Genomic DNA, 18222 nt, shown 5'->3' on the forward strand with positions numbered 1-18222 from the left:
ACAGCGATTCCGTACCACAGTGGGTGAGGCAAGTTTCCGGAAGGTATAAACAAAATAAAAATCAAAAAGAGATAGAAAGTAAATGGGTTCAGAGAGTTTGGGATGCAGTGATTCAGATGGTTAGCAGGCCTGTGCTAACAAGCTAACAGTTCGTAGGCCCGGGCTAGACAAGCTAGCCGTTAGCAGGCCGAATTAGCAAGCAGGGAGATAGCGAGGGCTAGAGAGTTAACCTTTGGGGGGACGTCGCGATGGGGTGAGTCTGTTTATTCCTCTTCATGCGGTGACATCGACAGACCGGTCGTGGGGCCGGGTAATTGTAGCCCAGGAGTATGCTACAGGTGCTCTAGTATGCTAGGTGAGCTGGAGACACAGCGTTTCAGAAAGCTTGCGGGCCTTGGCCAGCAGATGGATCTTTGGTGATGTCGCAACGGAAAAGCCTGTTGAAACCACCTCGGACGATTATGTCGGCGGACCAGTCGTGATGGATCGGCGGGGCTCCGTGTCGGCAGTAAAGGGTCCAGGCCAATTGGCAAAAGAGGTATTGTTGGGCCTCTTCGGCTAGTCGGGAGATGGGCTTAGCTCGAGGCTAGCTCAAGGCTAATTGGTGCTTGTTTTGGGACAGAGACGTTAGCCAGGAGTAGCCACTCGGATTGCAGCTAGCTAGTTGCGATGATCCGGTGTAAAGGTTCAGAGCTTGCGGTAGGAATCCGGAGAAAAGCAGTCTGATGTGCTCTGGGTTGATGTCGCGCTGGTGTCCTAGTTAGCTTTGAAGACCGCTAGCAATGGCTAACTGAGTACTAGCTAGTAGCTAGTTAGCTGGCTAGCTTCTGATGGGGGTTCCGGTTCTAAAGTAAAGTATAGAAAAAGCAGATCCATACCACATTGGGTGATGCGGGTTGCAGGAGAGTATATTCAGCTCTAGTTGGAAAGTGAGATTAAAATATGTACGAAATATATACAGAACGAAAAACGAATAAAACTATATTTACACTAGACAGGACGGGACAAGACTAAACACACGTCCGACTGCTACGCCATCTTGAAAAAAAATATATACAGATACTAATTAACTAACACACAGGTGAAAACAATCAGACAAAACCAACAGATAACCAAAAAGGGATCGGTAGTGGCTAATAGGACGGTGACGACGACCGCCGAGCACAGCCTGAACGGGCAGGAGAGCCAACCTCGGCGGAAGTCGTGACACCTGGACTCATATTGTCACGCCCTGATCTGTTTCACCTGTCCTTATGCTTGTCTCCACCCTCCTCCAGGTGTCGCCCATCTTCCCCGTTATCCCCTGAATGTTTGTCTGTTGCCAGTTCGTCTTGTTTGTTCAAGTCAACCAGCGTTTTGTCTCAGCTCCTGCTTTTCCCCAGTCTCACTTTTTCACGTCCTTCTGGTTTTGACCATTGCCTGTCCTGACTCTGAGCCCACCTGCCTGACCACTCTGCCTGACCCTGAGCCTGGCTGCTGTCCAGTACCTTTGCCTCTATTCTGGATTATCGACCCCTGCCTGCCTTGACCTGTCGTTTTCCTGCCCCTGTTGTTACAATAAACATTGTTACTTCAACACAGTCTGCACGTGGTTCTTACCTAAAACTTGATAAATCTGGTAGCAGTGAGATTTCTGAGGTCCAGATTGGATGCATGTAGAAACTGTCCCATTACGGAGAATATCCTAGCTCCATATATGAAATTAAGGACACACGTGTCTGGAGAATGTCTACTCCTTATATTTAATAAAATGTAAGGTATCCGGATATATATAGATAAAGATATCCCCTGATATTGACCATTCTTGCCCAGTGAGGGGGGAGTTCGACTTTGGCGCAAATGAGTCCAAAACAGCAATCTTGCTTTAAATGACTCACCAGCAATGTTATTACAGTGTGTTATGTATTAAACCCCAACCTGTGCACTCCGTTCTGCCACATCTGGTCTTTTGGCCATTCCACCCCGTCATCTCTCACTCAGCCCAGTCAAATCCTTTCTCTGTCCTGGCATCTCAATTGTGGAACCAGCTTCCCCTTGTAGCTTGGACAGCAAGGTTCCTGCCTATCTCCCGAAAACGTCTGAAATCCTACCTCTTCAAAGAGTATCTTAAATTAATTCCGTACTTATTGAGGGAAATGAACTTGCTACGACTGCTATGGGATTGTCTGACCCAGCTATCTTAAGATGAATGCACTAATTGTAAGTCACTTTGGATAATACCGTTTGCTAAGTAAATAAAATGTACATGTTAGTAGAGTAATTACAGCGTTACTACACCGATTATAGCAAAATATTACTAAATTGTAAAGTGTTACCAAACAGCATATATTGCAGATAGGCTATTTTCACATGGGGACCTACAAGTTGTCTACTGCAGTATACTCAATAAAGCTGCACTTTGACCTTGAAGGCTATACATAGAGCACTAGGAGATGGGCAAATACAATACATGCTGATCAGGCAGGATGAGCCTAGAGACAGAACCTTCACCTCTGCCTCTGTTTCTACTGTCTATTAACAAAATATAAGCCTGAAAAATTGAAAAAGTGATACATCGTCAAAACTCCATAGAATCGCACATGGGCTCCAATATCACAAAGTCACCTAAAATGGATAAACCTGCTGTTAAGTAACAGTGACCAACTCACCCGAGGAGGATTTGAGAAATATACAGTAAAACAACATTGAGATACTGTAAGTCCACACTAAAAGTATGCTATTCACCACATTCTGAGACAGGTTTGTACAGTTAATACTGAAAGTGCTTCTGAAGGCAGACTGTTGCCTGAGTCAAGGCTTGCGGGAAGAGCAGTAGCCTGGCCTTCCATTGCAGTGTGACCGCAGCACTCTGCATATTTCGGCTCACCCATCATCACCGGGTGTAATCAGCTCAATATGGGGCGAGTGGAGTAGTTCAACACGACTAAAGAAAGGTTAGTGTTCAGAGCTCTGTGTGTGTGTGTTTGTGTGTAGGGGCCTCTTTGGAGGTTAAAAGGAATGCAGTGAACCAATTAAACTCCATTTGCCTCAACATTAAAGGCAGAGACTGGTGTCAACGAGGATTTTAGTGAGGTTTCTTCTTTCATCTGGCCGCCGATTGACTTAGATATTGTGGCTGGACTCTATAGCAGCAAAGGAAGCTGAAATGACGAGAATAATTATTCACGATATGATGAGTGATGTCACCCTGACTCCATCTTAAAATGGAACATGTCATGTTTTCATGCTTTGCCTTCCCTGGAGTCACCATTCAAAGTGCGACCCAAACTTTTCCCCTAAAAGTATTTTATGCATACAGAATCAGCAGTAGTTTGCTGTTTTACGACAAGTCACATGGGAAGTTTTGTCATTTGTTTGTGACATGCATGACCATGAGCTGTGAAATGACCCAATTCAGGTGAACAGTAACTTACATGTCACGAGTTATGAGTCACAGTTACAGGAAAGGCACATGGTCAGTCAATATTAGAGAAAAAGGGTACACACCCGGTGGATCGGGCCGCAACGTTCTCTCTCTCTCTCTCTCTCTCTCTCTCTCTCTCTCTCTCTCTCTCTCTCTCTCTCTCTCTCTCTCTCTCTCTCTCTCTCTCTCTCTCTCTCTCTCTCTCTCTCTCTCTCTCTCTCTCTCTCTCTCTCTCTCTCTCTCAAACATATGTTGAGATTGCCAAAGCAAGTGAAATAGACAAATGAACAATCAGAAATAAACGCTAAACATTGCACTCACAAACGCTTCAACAGGTATAGAGATTAATATGTCACGTTAAGGCTGTCTACAGTGTTGTAACAATGTGCAAATGGTTAAAGTACAAAAGGGAAAATAAACAAATATTTACAATATTGTTTGTTCTTCACTGGTTGCCCTTTTCTTGTGGCTACAGATCACACATCTTGTTGCTGTGATTGCACACTGGCATTTATTTATTTATCTTTTATTTCACCTTTATTTAACCAGGTAGTCTAGTTGAGAACAAGTTCTCATTTGCAACTGCGACCTGGCCAAGGTAAAGCACAGCAGTTCGACACGTACAACAACACAGAGTTACATATGGAGTAAACAAACACACAATCAATAATACAGTAGAAGAATCTATAAACAACATGTGAAAATGAGGTAGGATAAGAGACGTAAGGCTATAAATAGGCAACGGTGGCAAAGTAATTACAACATAGTAATTACACACTGGATTGGTAGATGTGCAGAAGATGATTGTGCAAAGTAGAGATACTGGGGCACAAAGGAGCAAGATAAATAAATACAGTATGGGGATGAGGAAGATTGGATGGGCTATTTACAGATGAGCTATGTACAGGTGCAGTGATCTGTGAGCTGCTCTGACAGCCGGTGCTTAAAGCTAGTGAGGGAGGTAAGAGTCTCCAGCTTCAGAGATTTTTGCAGTTCGTTCCAGTCGTTGGCAGCTGAGAACTGGAAGGAGAGGCTGCCAAAGGATTGGCTTTGGGGTTGACCAGTGAAATATACCTGCTGGAGGGCGTGCTACTTGTAGGTGCTGCTATGATGACCAGTGAGCTAAGATAAGGTGGGGCTTTACCTAGCAGAGACTTTTAGATTACCTGGAACCAGTGGGTTTGGCGATGAGTATGAAGCAAGGGCCAGCCAACAAGAGCGTACAGGTCGCAGTGGTGTGTAGTATATGGGGCATTGGTGACAAAACGGGTGGCACTGTGATAGACTGCATCCAATTTGTTGAAGAGTGTTGGAGGCTATTTTGTAAATGACATCGCCAAAGTCGAGAATCGGTAGGATGGTCAGTTTTACGAGGGTATGTTTGGCAGCATGAGTGAAGGATGCTTTGTTGCGAAATAGGTAGCCGATTCTAGATTTAATTTAGGATTGGAGATGTTTAATGTGAGTCTGGAAGGAGTGAGTCTGCAAGGAGACTCACATTACAGTCTAATCAGACACCTAGGTATTTATAGTTGTCCACATATTCTAAGTCAGAACTGTCCAGAGTAGTGATGCTGGACGGGCGGGCAGGTGTGGGCAGCGAACGGTTGAAGAGCATGCACTTAGTTTTACTTGCATTTAATAGCAATTGGAGGCCACGGAAGGATAGTTGTATGGCATTGAAGCTCATCTGGAGGTTAGTTAACACTGTGTCCAAAGAAGGGCCAGAGGTATACAGAATGGTGTCGTCTGCATAGAGGTAGATCACCATCAGCGAGAGCGACGTTGATGCATTGATGTATACAGAGAAGAGTCAGCCCGAGAATTGAACCCTGTGTCACCCCCATAGAGACTGCCAGAGGTCCGTACAATGGGCCCTCCGATTTGACATACTGAACTCTATCGGAGAAGTAGTTGGTGAACCAGGCGAGGCAATCATTTGAGAAACCAAGGCTGTTGAGTCTGCCAATAAGAATGTGGTGATTGACAGAGTCGAAAGCCTTGGCCAGGTGGATGAATACAGCTGCACAGTACTGTCTCTTATCGATGGCGGTTATGATATCGTTTAGGACCTTGAGCGTGGCTGAGGTGCACCCATGACCAGCTCTGAAACCAGATTGCATAGCGGAGAAGATACGGTGAGATTCGAAATGGTCGGTAATCTGTTAACTTGGCTTTCAAAGACCTTAGAAAGGCAGGGTAGAATTGTAACGGTTTTCCTCCTCTTCTGACGAGTAGTAGGAAGGATCGGACCAATGCGCAGCGTGGTAAGTGTTCATGTTATTTTTATTTAAACTGAACACAAAACAAAATTACGAGAGAATGAACGAAAACGAAACAGTCCTGTCAGGTGCAAAAACACAAAACAGACTACCTACAAAACCCATGTGGGCAAGAGCTACCTAAGTATGGTTCTCAATCAGAGACACCGAAAGACAGCTGTCCCTGATTGAGAACCATACCCGGCCAAAAACAAAGAAATACAACAACATAGGAAAAAGAACATAGAACGCCCACCCTAGTTACACCCTGGCCTAACCAAAATAGAGAATCAAAAGCCTCTCTATGGCCAGGGCGTGACAAGAATAGATAGTCGTCTGTAGCAGTTTGGGTCTATAGGAGGGGGATGACCGCGCTAGCTTTCCAATCTATGGGAATCTCAGACAATACGAAAGAGAGGTTGAACAGCCTAGTAATAGGGGTTGCGACAATTTTGGCAGATCATTTTAGAAAGAGAGGGTCCAGATTGTCTAGCCCGGATGATTTGTAGGGGTCTGATTTGTCGGAGGTTTGGGTGAGTTGCTGTGGAGAGCGCAGGGCTGTTGACCGGGGTAGGGGTAGCCAGGTGGAAAGCATGGCCAGCTGTAGAAAAATGTTTATTGAAATTTCATCTAATAGATACAAACACAGGTATAAATACCCAGGGGATAAGTGGGGAAGATGGGCGACACCTGGAGGGGGGTGGAGACAAGCACAAGGACAGGTGAAAACAGATCAGGGCGAGACAGGAACAGAATAGTATGTGTGTCCCATATCTACTCCTTGTTCCTCTGATTATTTTACTGTAGCCGAGTTTCTGCAGGCTTTCCTTTCAATTAACACCTAGTCAACCGGGTGTGGGGAGGTCCTAACTAATCAATGACGTTAATTGATCAATCAAGTACAAGGTAGGAGAGAGAACCCACCGACGCCCCTGTTCTAAACGCACATGCCCCTTGAGTTCTCACCCTCACATATCAACATAACACCGAGCCAAAACCCCACCTTACACTCATTCTTTACACACACACAGACACACTCTGAGCCAAGTTACAGTAAACAACATCACTTCTGTTCCCAGTGCTGTACTTAGCATGAGCTCTGAAATAACCCAATTCAGATGTACAGTAACGTACACGTCATGAGTTACCATTCACAGTTCAAATATGGTCAGTCAATACGAGAGAAAATGATACATTAGGGCTGCGACGTGTGGTTAGTCTCTCTCTCTCTCTCTCTCTCTCTCTCTCTCTCTCTCTCTCTCTCTCTCTCTCTCTCTCTCTCTCTCTCTCTCTCACACACACGGCTCACATCAACACCATCATCCCGGAAACCCTGGACCCACTCCAATTCGCATACCGCCCCAACAGAGTCACAGATGAAGCAATCTCAATGGCACTCCATACTTCCCTTTTCCACCTAGACAAAAGGAACACCTATGTGAGAATGCTGTTCATTGACTACAGCTCAGCGTTCAACACCGTAGTGCCCACAAAGCTCATCACAAAGCTAAGGACCCTGGGATTAAACACCTCCCCCTGCACCTGGATCCTGGACTTCCTGACGGGCCGCCTCCAGGTGGTGAGGGTAGACAACACATCTGCCACGCTGATCCTCAACACCGGTTCCCCTCAGGGGTGCGTTCTTAGTCCCGTCCTGTTAGTGTGGTGCCATGACAACAACCTCTCCCTCAATGTGAGCAAGACAAAGGATATGATGGTGGACTACAGGAAAAGGAGGGCCGAACAGGCCCCCCATTAACATCGATGGGGCTGTGGAGCGGGTCGAGAGTTTCCTTGGTGTCCACATCACCAACAAATGATCATGGTCCAAACATACCAAGACAGTTGTGAAGAGGTCACGGCAACACCTTTTCCCCCTCAGGAGACCTAAACGACTTTGCATGGGTCCGCAGATCCTCAAAAACTTCTACAGCTGCACCATCGAGGGCATCCTGACTGGTTGCATCACCGCCTGGTATGGCAACTGCTTGGTATCTGAGCGTAAGTCTCTACAGAGGGTAGTGTGTACGGCCCAGTTCATCACTGGGGCCAAGCTTCCTGCCATCCAGGACCTATATACCAGGCGGTGTCAGAGGAAAGCCCCAAAAATTGTTAAAGAATCCAGTCACCCAAGTCGTAGACTGTTGTCTCTGCTACCGCACGGCAATTGGTAAAGAAGCGCCAAATCTAGGTCCAAAAGGCTCCCCCAAGCCATAAGACGGCTGAGCAATTAATTAAATGGACACCCAGAATTTGTTTTTACACTGCTACTACTCGCTGTTTATCATCTATGCATAGTCACTTTACCAGTACCTACATGTACAAATTACCTCTATTAACCTGTACCCCCCAACATTTACTCGATACCAGTGCCCCATGTAAATAGCCTCCTTGGTGTTATGTAATTCTACTGTGTTAGTAAATATTTTCTTAACTCTATTGCTTGAACTGCACTGTTGGTTAAGGGCTTGTAAGTAAGCATTTCACGATAAGGTCTACTACACCTTTTGTATTCGGCGTAGTTGACAAATAAAATTGGATTTGACACACACACACACACACACACACACACACACACACACACACACACACACACACACACACACACACACACACACACACACACACACACACACACACACACACACACACACACACACACACACACACACACACACACACACACACACACACACACACACACACACACACACACGAGCACAACAATAAGGAACCAGACAGTTAATCCTCGACTGTATAGCCGTTTCATCTATACTTCCTGTTCCTCTGATTACTATACTGTAGCCCCGATATGACAGAGAAAAAAAGTTGATGTCATAGATATAACACCTAGCTGAAGACCCCCCTGTCATTCACCTCTTTACACACACAGACACACTCTGAGCCGAGTTAAGAGTAAACGACAGCACTTCCATGCCCCGTGCTATAATTAGCCCCATTGGTCTAGTCTGGGATAATGAGATATAAAAGCCTCACCTGATTCACTGATCCCGGTATAGTACTACAGACCTCAGACCTGTCGGTTACCTCTCTGTTAGCCATTGAGACAGTGGTTAGTGGCATACAGGACACACAGAGAGAGAGAGAGTTTGTGATGCACAGAGGAATACCAACAAGAGAGGGATATAGTCTAGACAATAGAGGTAAGACAACGTTAGTATTGTTTGAGGGTGGTGATGGTGGTGGCGGGGCCGTGGGGCTTAAACTCGGTGTAAGGATCCAGTATCTTTCATCTTTTAGATTATCTTTAAACCCTGTAGGATTGTTATTTTATGATGTAATGCTAGTCTGAAGGATAAGGTATTTTCAACATGATCCATAAAATGATGAGCAGTGTGTGTTCCAATAGAGCATAGCAATCAAATCGTAGCTAATCTATCAACAGGAACACATCTCCTTAGTTTGTGTATCAAAAATATTTGTAAAAATGTCAATGTTTTTCCAAGCTGTTTTTCCAGGATGAAGCCCAGACGCCTGCTTTCCTCCATGGAGCTGTTGCCTACCATCAGTGAGCTGCAGGAAGGAGTTCTGGAGGATGGGGAAGACGAGTACCTCACTATGGAGGAGTATGTGGACTCCATCAAGAAACTCTCCCAGACTGCCCCGTACCCCCTCCACGGCCCACTCCGGGAGCACCGACAATGGATGACCTGCTTGGCCACCCATCCCGTCGGAAGATGCCCCACTGTAGCCCCATTGGCGCCCTATAACAAATCCATGGCATATGCTCCTCGGATCCCCAGTGGTCTATCGGATGTGTCACTCATGGTCGCCCATCCTTTGGACTGTGTAACCCGGGTATGTTCCGGCCGAGACCCCCTGAATTGGTTGTTTGCGCAGGCCCAGTTTTCCGGGTTGACGTGACTAAGAAAGTCCCAGGTTTGTGTTTTTGACGGTGCTGTGGAGAAGGCCTCAGGGCTTTGCTGAACTCTTTGGTGAACAGGAAGCATAGTCTGGATTACATTACTGGATTAACCCAGCGTGGGATTAGAGGTTGACGTAGTCAAGGATGATTTGTGAACATTGTCTTAACTCTCCCATGTATTCTACTGTATGAACTGAGTCCCTCCAGGTATGACCAGAGTTGAAGGGTGTCCTAATATGGACACCGTAGGAGAGGGGGCAGAGGGATTCATCCCAATGAATTTACACCTTAGCTGCTTTATCTCTCTGGATATCCTCGTAATGATAGTATTTTGTAAGGAACTATTTTGTAAATAGAAGCTGTAAATACTGCACATGATTGTCTGTAAATCTCTTTGTGTGACCAACACAATTAAAACAACAATGTTATTCAAAAACATTGTTATCACAGTCATTGACTCTGTCACTCACAATCAAGGCAATTATTTTCTCTTTGTCTTCAAGAACAGACTTTTTTTATTTTCTTCTTGATGTGACAGCAAATGTTATCGATCGTCTTTCTTAAGCACTGCTCTGTGCTCTGGTTCTGGTCCGTTAGGCTCCTTAAGTTTCTGTTTCTTCTAAATGCTGCAAGCGTGTGGTGAGCAAAGACAGTTGGCACTACAGCGCATTAGCAATAACGCTACCTTGGCCTAGGTCCATCCCCCTTTCATATCAAGACAAAGGGAGGAGACAGGGAGTTAAAGTTTACAACACCCAGAATATAGATGACTTGCACTGTACATATTCTACTGAAGTGTCATTAGGTCCTGCTCCAAAGAAACACCACTCATTTTAAGATGTTGAGTAACAATGTTTTTCAGTGGACAGTACCATGAAATGACACTTAATGAGAAAGAGCAACAGTGTTTGCGATAACCCACAACTTGTGAACTATTGCCTAATTTGTGTCAGTCATGATCTTGGACTTGACTCATTAGCAGTGGCTCACATACTTGGAGGTGGTAGTCAGAGTACAGTATTGGTCATATAATGGATGATAAATTAAACAAAAAGTCAAATCAGGTCTTTAACACTCAACTTGCTGATCATGGTCCCACATTGTAAATGAATTTGAGCAGAATTGGTTAAATATCATACAAGCACAGGAGGTTGGTGGCACCTTAATTGGGGAGGACGGGCTCTTGGTAATGGCTGGAGCGGAATAAGTAGGAGGGTATCAAATACATCCAATACATGGTTTCCAGCCATTATTATGAGCCGTCCTCCCCTCAGCAGCCTCCACTGCATAATACATGAACCAGATTTTTTTTACATTTTCAGATGTAATCATTATGTAGTGTAATTACATTCAATTCTCCTTCCTCATGAAGCCATCTATTTAGTGTTATTACACTTAAAAACACAGCTGTTTTTTGTTATTTATCATGAAAAAAACATGTTTCAGCATCACATAAAAACCGGACATATCACATCACAGAATAGGAGACATTTAGTATCTCAACCGGCTTCCATATTTTCTTCAAGAAAATTACTGACAGTTGTGGCTGATTTGCGTGATGTATTGGTGTCTCTACCTTCTTTCCCTTTGTGCTGTTGTCTTGTGGCCAATAATGTTTGTACCATGTTTTTTTACCCCATTTTTCTCCCCAATTTCGTGGTATCCAATTGTTTGTAGTTACTATCTTGTCTCATCGCTACAACTCCCGTATGGGCTCGGGAGAGACGAAGTGTAAGGGTTTTCCTGTGGTGAAGGAGAAAAGGACCAAAATGCAGCGTGGTGGTTATTCATGTTCTTTAATAAAGGAACTAGACATGAAGTAACTAACAAAACAATGAATGTATGAAAACCTAAACAGTCCTATCTGGTGCAAACACAGAGACAGGAACAAGGACAATCACCCACAAAACCCAACACCAAACAGGCTACCTACAGTGCCTTGCGAAATATTCGGCCCCCTTGAACTTTGCGAGCTTTTGCCACATTTCAGGCATCAAACATAAAGATATAAAACTGTATTTTTTTGTGAAGAATCAACAACAAGTGGGACACAATCATGAAGTGGAACGACATTTATTGGATATTTCAAACTTTTTTAACAAATCAAAAACTGAAAAATTGGGCGTGCAAAATTATTCAGCCCCCTTAAGTTAATACTTTGTAGCGCCACCTTTTGCTGCGATTACAGCTGTAAGTCGCTTGGGGTATGTCTCTAACAGTTTTGCACATCGAGAGACTGAAATTTCTTCCCATTCCTCCTTGCAAAACAGCTCGAGCTCAGTGAGGTTGGATGGAGAGCATTTGTGAACAGCAGTTTTCAGTTCTTTCCACAGATTCTCGATTGGATTCAGGTCTGGACTTTGACTTGGCCATTCTAACACCTGGATATGTTTTATTTTTGAACCATTCCATTGTAGATTTTGCTTTATGTTTTGGATCATTGTCTTGTTGGAAGACAAATCTCCGTCCCAGTCTCAGGTCTTTTGCAGACTCCATCAGGTTTTCTTCCAGAATGGTCCTGTATTTGGCTCCATCCATCTTCCCATCAATTTGAACCGTCTTCTCTGTCCCTGCTGAAGAAAAGCAGGCCCAAACCATGATGCTGCCACCACCATGTTTGACAATGGGGATGGTGTGTTCAGGGTGATGCGCTGTGTTGCTTTTACGCCACACATAACGTTTTGCATTGTTGCCAAAAAGTTCAATTTTGGTTTCATCTGACCAGAGCTGTAACGGCGTTCGTCTGTTGAAGAAAGAAAGTCGGACCGAAATGCAGAGTGTAGGTTACTCATGACTTTAATGAAAATAAATTGCGGTACATGAAACAACTGAATACTAAATACAAAAAAACCCAGAACGGAACGTGAAACTAATTACAGCCTATCTGGTGACTACAACACAGAGACAGGAACAAACACCCACAAAATACAAAGCGAACTCAGGCTACCTAAATACGGTTCCTAATCAGAGACAACGATAAGCACCTGACTCTAATTGAGAATCGCCTCAGGCAGCCAAGCCTATACCACACCCCTAATCAGCCGCGATCCCAAATACTACAAACCCCAATACGAAAACAACATATAAACCCATGTCACACCCTGGCCAACCCAAACATATAACAAAAACACAAAATACAATGACCAAGGCGTGACAAGAGCACCTTCTTCCACTTGTTTGGTGTGTTTCACAGGTGGCTTGTGGCAAACTTTAAACAACACTTTGTATGGATATCTTTAAGAAATGGCTTTCTTCTTGCCGCTCTTCCATAAAGGCCAGATTTGTGCAATATACGACTGATTGTTGTCCTATGGACAGAGTCTCCCACCTCAGCTGTAGATCTCTGCAGTTCATCCAGAGTGATCATGGGCCTCTTGGCTGCATCTCTGATCAGTCTTCTCCTTGGATGAGCTGAAAGTTTAGAGGGACGGCCAGGTCTTGGTAGATTTGCAGTGGTCTGATACTCCTTCCATTTCAATATTATCGCTTGCACAGTGCTCCTTGGAATGTTTAAAGCTTGGGAAATCTTTTTGTATCCAAATCCGGCTTTAAACTTCTTCGCAACAGTATCTCGGACCTGCCTGGTGTGTTCCTTGTTCTTCATGATGCTCTCTGCGCTTTTAACGGACCTCTGAGACTATCACAGTGCAGGTGCATTTATACGGAGACTTGATTACACACAGGTGGATTGTATTTATCATCATTAGACATTTAGGTCAACATTGGATCATTCAGAGATCCTCACTGAACTTCTGGAGAGAGTTTGCTGCACTGAAAGTAAAGGGGCTGAATAATTTTGCACGCCCAATTTTTCAGTTTTTGATTTGTTAAAAAAGTTTGAAATATCCAATAAATGTCGTTCCACTTCATGATTGTGTCCCACTTGTTGTTGATTCTTCACAAAAAAATACAGTTTTATATCTTTATGTTTGATGTCTGGAATGTGGCAAAAGGTCGCAAAGTTCAAGGGGGCCGAATACTTTCGCAAGGCACTGTAAATATGGTTCCCAATCAGAGACAATGACGAACACCTGCCTCTGATTGAGAACCATATCAGGCCAAACATAGAACTAGACAAACTGGACATGTAACATAGAATGCCCACTCAGCTCACACCCTGACCAACCAAAACATAGAAACATACAATGCAAACCATGGTCAGGGTGTGACACGAAGGTCGAGAGTCATGCGTCCTCCGATACACAACCCAACCAAGCCGCACTGCTTCCTAACACAGTGCGCACCAATGTGTTAGAGAAAGCACCATGCACCTAGTGACCTGGTCAGCGTGCACTGCACCCAGCCCACCACAGGAGTCACTAGTGCATGATGAGACAAGGATATCCCTCCCTAACCCGGACGACACGAGGCCAATTGTGCGTCACCCCATGGACTTCCTAGTCGCGGCTGACTGTGACAGAGCCTGGGCTCAAACCGAGAGTCTCTGGTGGCACAGCTAGCACTGCGATGCAGTGCCTTAGACCACTGCGCCACCCAAGAGGCTTTTTGTACCATGTTTTGTACTGCTACCATGTTGTGTTGCTACCATGTTGTGTTGCTACCATGCTATGTTGTCATGTGTTGCTGCCTTGCTATGTTTTTGTCTTAGGTCTCTCTTTATGTAGTGTTGTGTTGTCTCTCTTGTCGTGATGAGAGGCAACACAACACTACATAAAGAGAGACCTAAGACAACAACATATTTTTTTATTTATTATCCCAGCCCCCGTCCCCGCAGGAGGCCTTTTGCCTTATGGTAGGCCGTCATTGTAAATAAGAATGTGTTCTTAACTGACTTGCCTAAGTTAAATAAAGGTTCAATGAAAAAAACACAAAATAAAAGAACGACATGGGGACAGAAGCCCGAAAACTAATCTATGACAAGACACCACACCACAAATGACTGAAAACTCCAGGAACATCCTGGGTTTAATCATTCACTTCTGGTAAAACACATGTCGGTCTACATGTTCTAGTGTTGACGAGCATGATTCATATGACATGGTAGATTTAGGTTTGTGGGTTCACAGAATAGAGATGACTGGTCATCCTGTCACCATGACGTTGCTGTTACTACTTGCCCCAGACAGCATTTCTGACCTGGGCATGCTGGTGGAGAAGAAGAAGGAGAAGAACCATCAACCCTCTACGCAGTTCATACACTTTTTCTTTCACTTTTCCCTTTTTCTTTCACTTTTCCCTTTTTTGGTTATTTCTATTCAAGAAAGTTTGGGGTGAGGTTTTGTCTTCCGAAGTACCACCTCTTGTTTGACCCCCAGATCTGTGATGTCATAAAGAGCAGTTTTCAGAAGGAGGAAGTCATTGGAAGGAGACCTCGGATCTGTCTGACTAATGATTCTGAGACAGCCTAATTTACATGGTTGAAAAGAACAGGTTTGCAGACAGCTCTGCCTGCAAAGAGGCCACTTCGACATGAATCACAGTGACTTGCAACACGGACTCACCCTGGCCTCCACTTTCCCCCAGCCACAGTTAGGAAGTTAGGAGTGAAGGCTCTCGTGACCGCATATTTATCTGCAGACTCCCATCTTCCCTCCGCCCCTTCCACCCTCCGCTCTGTAGTCCAACATTCCTTCATTTCTACCCTAGTGAGCTGGGAAATTCCAGGGGGAGGTCTGCTGTTTCTTGGACGTTTTCTGGGAAAGAACATGGGATTTGGGAAAACCCTCTGCAGTTTATAAAAAGCACAATGGATCCCACTAGTTCTTCACTTTTCACTTTCACTTCACGGCCTCTTGACTCCTCACCCTCCGCATCTTCTCACCTCTCGCTAATTACATTCACCATGGCCTTCGCACCAAAAGCCTGCAGTCTTTTCCTGGTGGTTGTGCTGGGAGTTTGTATACAGCTCAACGGAGGTAAGATTTCAAAGTCATTTCAACAATGTCAGCTACGATATATGGAATGTAAGGTGCAGTGTGCATGCTGTGCCAGTTACCTGACTGACTAGGGATTTTGCAGTTACTAGGCTATGGTGCATATAGTGGCTGTCATATAGCATAACATTAGTGTAGAATACTATAGAAATTGCAGTTATGTACAGTTTCTTCTTAGAACAAGAAATGTGCAAACATGCGTTCATGTGAATTTTTATCCAAAATCCAATTTGAAAACGTATTTTTCATAAAACGACTTTTCCATTAAAATGTTTGACCATGTTAATTGATGTTCATAACTCTCATTACAGCTCAACACGTTCCAGGTGCCAGATGCAAATGCCCAGGAACCATTATGCACACTCAGGAAATCATTGGTGACTTTGAAATCATCGAAAAGACCCACTACTGTGACACTACTGAAATCATGTAAGTAACTGCATTCATTTAAGCAGAAAGTGGTTTCTCTCTCTTTTTTTTGTTTGTTTGTCAGTTTCCGACATTAACTTATGATATGACATCACCTCTATCAGCCTTATACCAGTTGTGTGACACAAGCATTAATTGTGTGTATGTGTGGTTTGTTATTTTCAGTATTACACTGGCAGAAGATGGAGCCAGAAGGTGCCTGAACCCTGTTGGAAGAAAGGCCATGTTTTTCGTCAACTGCTGGAACAGGTAAGATAGATCAAATCAAAGTTATTGTAATTATAAAAGTTACTGTAATTATAGTTTAATCACACCATTAAGTAGCAGACATGAGGCTAAAGCATGCAAAAGCAAAAGACCTTAGCACATACTTTAGAAACATCCTACACCATTTGACTTAATATAATCCATGTAACATTAGTCCTTTCTGAGAATAACACTCTTCTCCCTCCTTCCAAATAGAATAAACAAGGACAACACGCAAAAGAAGAGGTGTCTTAAGAGAAAAGCAGAGTGAATGTAACGGAGGAGGGAAGAAGGGGCATGGAAAACCCAACAGCTGGATTTTCCCTGAAGTCATGTGACCAATCACACACAAGAAGAATGTTGGGGGCTGACACTGCACTTTAGAGAGAGAGAGAGAGAGAGAGAGAAAGAAAGGAAGGAAGAATGAGAGAGAGAGAGAGAGAGAGAGAGAGAGAGAGAGAGAGAGAGAGAGAGAGAGAGAGAGAGAGAGAGAGAAAGAAAGGAAGGAAGAAGAGAGAGAGAGAGAGAGAGAGAGAGAGAGAGAGAGAGAGAGAGAGAGAGAGAGAGAGAGAGAGAGAGAGAGAGAGAGAGAGAAAGAAAGCAAGAAAGAAAGAAAGAGAGAAAGAAAGAAAGAGAGAGAGAGAGAGAGAGAGAGGGAGAAAGAAAGAAAGAAAGAAAGGAAGGAAGGAAGAATGAGAGAGAGAGAGAGAAGAGGGACTTTCGATTTCATCAGTTTCCTTTGTGATTATGGGTTACAGCACTGTATACAACTACAAGTATACAAGACTAATTGTGAGACATTTAAAGATATATGTACAACTCTTTATTTATTTTTCTATTTTATATTTAAATAAGTGTATATTAATGAACAGATAAATATGATTTTGATACAACTGAAATAAAAAGATTTTTGACACAACTTAAAGATTCAACGTTCTCTTAAATCAAAACACTATATTTGTTATGAATGCTTATCCCAAGTCTTATGACGCAATATGGGGTGACACAAGCATTATTACTGTCACAATGAATGAATAGGGCCTTATACACATAGTCTATAGAAAATGCTATGGGAACCGTTCCTTTAACATTTAACAAGAGTGTGACACACTCTGGAGAGAGAGGGGGTCCCATGTATGGCAACACTGCAATAAGACCCGTGATCATGACTTAAACACAGCTGGTCTCAACAGCTGCAGGGGGGTTGGCTGAGAAACGAAGGCTGGACTTCCAGGTCAGGAGGAAAATGTACTGATGCCATATAGACCTGGGGTGAACTTCGACACACGTGACGTTTCTAAACTACTGGAATACATGAACTGTGTCAGACATATTACAGTCACGTGAAATAATCCTACATATATCGGATTTATTGGTGCAAAAGAAACGTGAAATAAATGTTCATGATCATATAATGTTGATTTCCAGCCATTACAATACTGCCAATGTGCACCATCTACTGGAGAACCTTAGTACCTAAACTCAGATAATCATTGACTTGTGTAATTATAGTGTTACTACACAAACATAAAGAAACTTAATATAAAGGTATGAAATCAACTTAATGTAAAGGTATGAGATCAACTAAATATAAAGGTATGAGATCAACTAAATATAAAGGTATAAGATCAACTTAATATAAAGGTATGAGATCAACTAAATATAAACATATAAGATCAACTAAATATAAAGGTATGAGATCAACTAAATATAAACATATAAGATCAACTTAATATAAAGGTATGAGATCAACTAAATATAAACATAAAAGATCAACTTAATATAAAGGTATGAGATCAACTAAATATAAACATATAAGATCAACTTAATATAAAGGTATGAAATCAACTTAATATAAACATATAAGATAAACTTAATGTAAAGGTATGAGATCAACTAAATATAAACATATAAGATCAACTTAATATAAAGGTATGAGATCAAATAAATATAAACATAAAAGATCAACTTAATATAAAGGTATGAGATCAAATAAATATAAACATATAAGATCAACTTATAAAGGTATTGTAACGTCGTTCTTCGTTTGTAGAATGAGAGTCGGACCGAAATGCAGCGTAGTGGTTACTCATGACTTTAATA

At 43.2% G+C, this 18222-nt stretch overlaps 2 protein-coding genes across 2 annotated transcripts; both read left to right on the plus strand.

The window, feature by feature from the left end:
• Nucleotides 1-8711: 8711 nt before the first annotated feature.
• Nucleotides 8712-9986, plus strand: si:ch73-6k14.2. Its single transcript, XM_046333340.1, has 2 exons — nucleotides 8712-8828; nucleotides 9132-9986. Exon 2 carries the CDS (start codon nucleotides 9145-9147, stop codon nucleotides 9547-9549), a length of 405 nt encoding a protein of 134 aa, XP_046189296.1. The 5' UTR covers nucleotides 8712-8828; nucleotides 9132-9144; the 3' UTR covers nucleotides 9550-9986.
• Nucleotides 9987-15195: 5209 nt separating this feature from the next.
• Nucleotides 15196-16646, plus strand: LOC124018084 (C-X-C motif chemokine 11-like). The gene is made up of 4 exons (XM_046333339.1): nucleotides 15196-15426; nucleotides 15756-15873; nucleotides 16039-16122; nucleotides 16336-16646. Exons 1-4 carry the CDS (start codon nucleotides 15258-15260, stop codon nucleotides 16388-16390), a joined length of 426 nt encoding a protein of 141 aa, XP_046189295.1. The 5' UTR covers nucleotides 15196-15257; the 3' UTR covers nucleotides 16391-16646.
• Nucleotides 16647-18222: the final 1576 nt, after the last annotated feature.

Source organism: Oncorhynchus gorbuscha, unplaced genomic scaffold (assembly GCF_021184085.1).
Source record: "Oncorhynchus gorbuscha isolate QuinsamMale2020 ecotype Even-year unplaced genomic scaffold, OgorEven_v1.0 Un_scaffold_39:::fragment_6:::debris, whole genome shotgun sequence".
NCBI lineage: Eukaryota > Metazoa > Chordata > Actinopteri > Salmoniformes > Salmonidae > Oncorhynchus > Oncorhynchus gorbuscha.

Excerpts from the sequence above, each read along its gene's own strand:
- si:ch73-6k14.2 (XM_046333340.1), top strand. The coding sequence starts at position 9,145 with ATGAAGCCCAGACGCCTGCTTTCCTCCATGGAGCTGTTGCCTACCATC.
- LOC124018084 (XM_046333339.1), top strand. The coding sequence starts at position 15,258 with ATGGATCCCACTAGTTCTTCACTTTTCACTTTCACTTCACGGCCTCTT. Across the intron at positions 15,427-15,755 it reads TTGTATACAGCTCAACGGAG|CTCAACACGTTCCAGGTGCC; the intron begins GTAAGATTTCAA and ends CTCTCATTACAG. Across the intron at positions 15,874-16,038 it reads TGTGACACTACTGAAATCAT|TATTACACTGGCAGAAGATG; the intron begins GTAAGTAACTGC and ends TGTTATTTTCAG.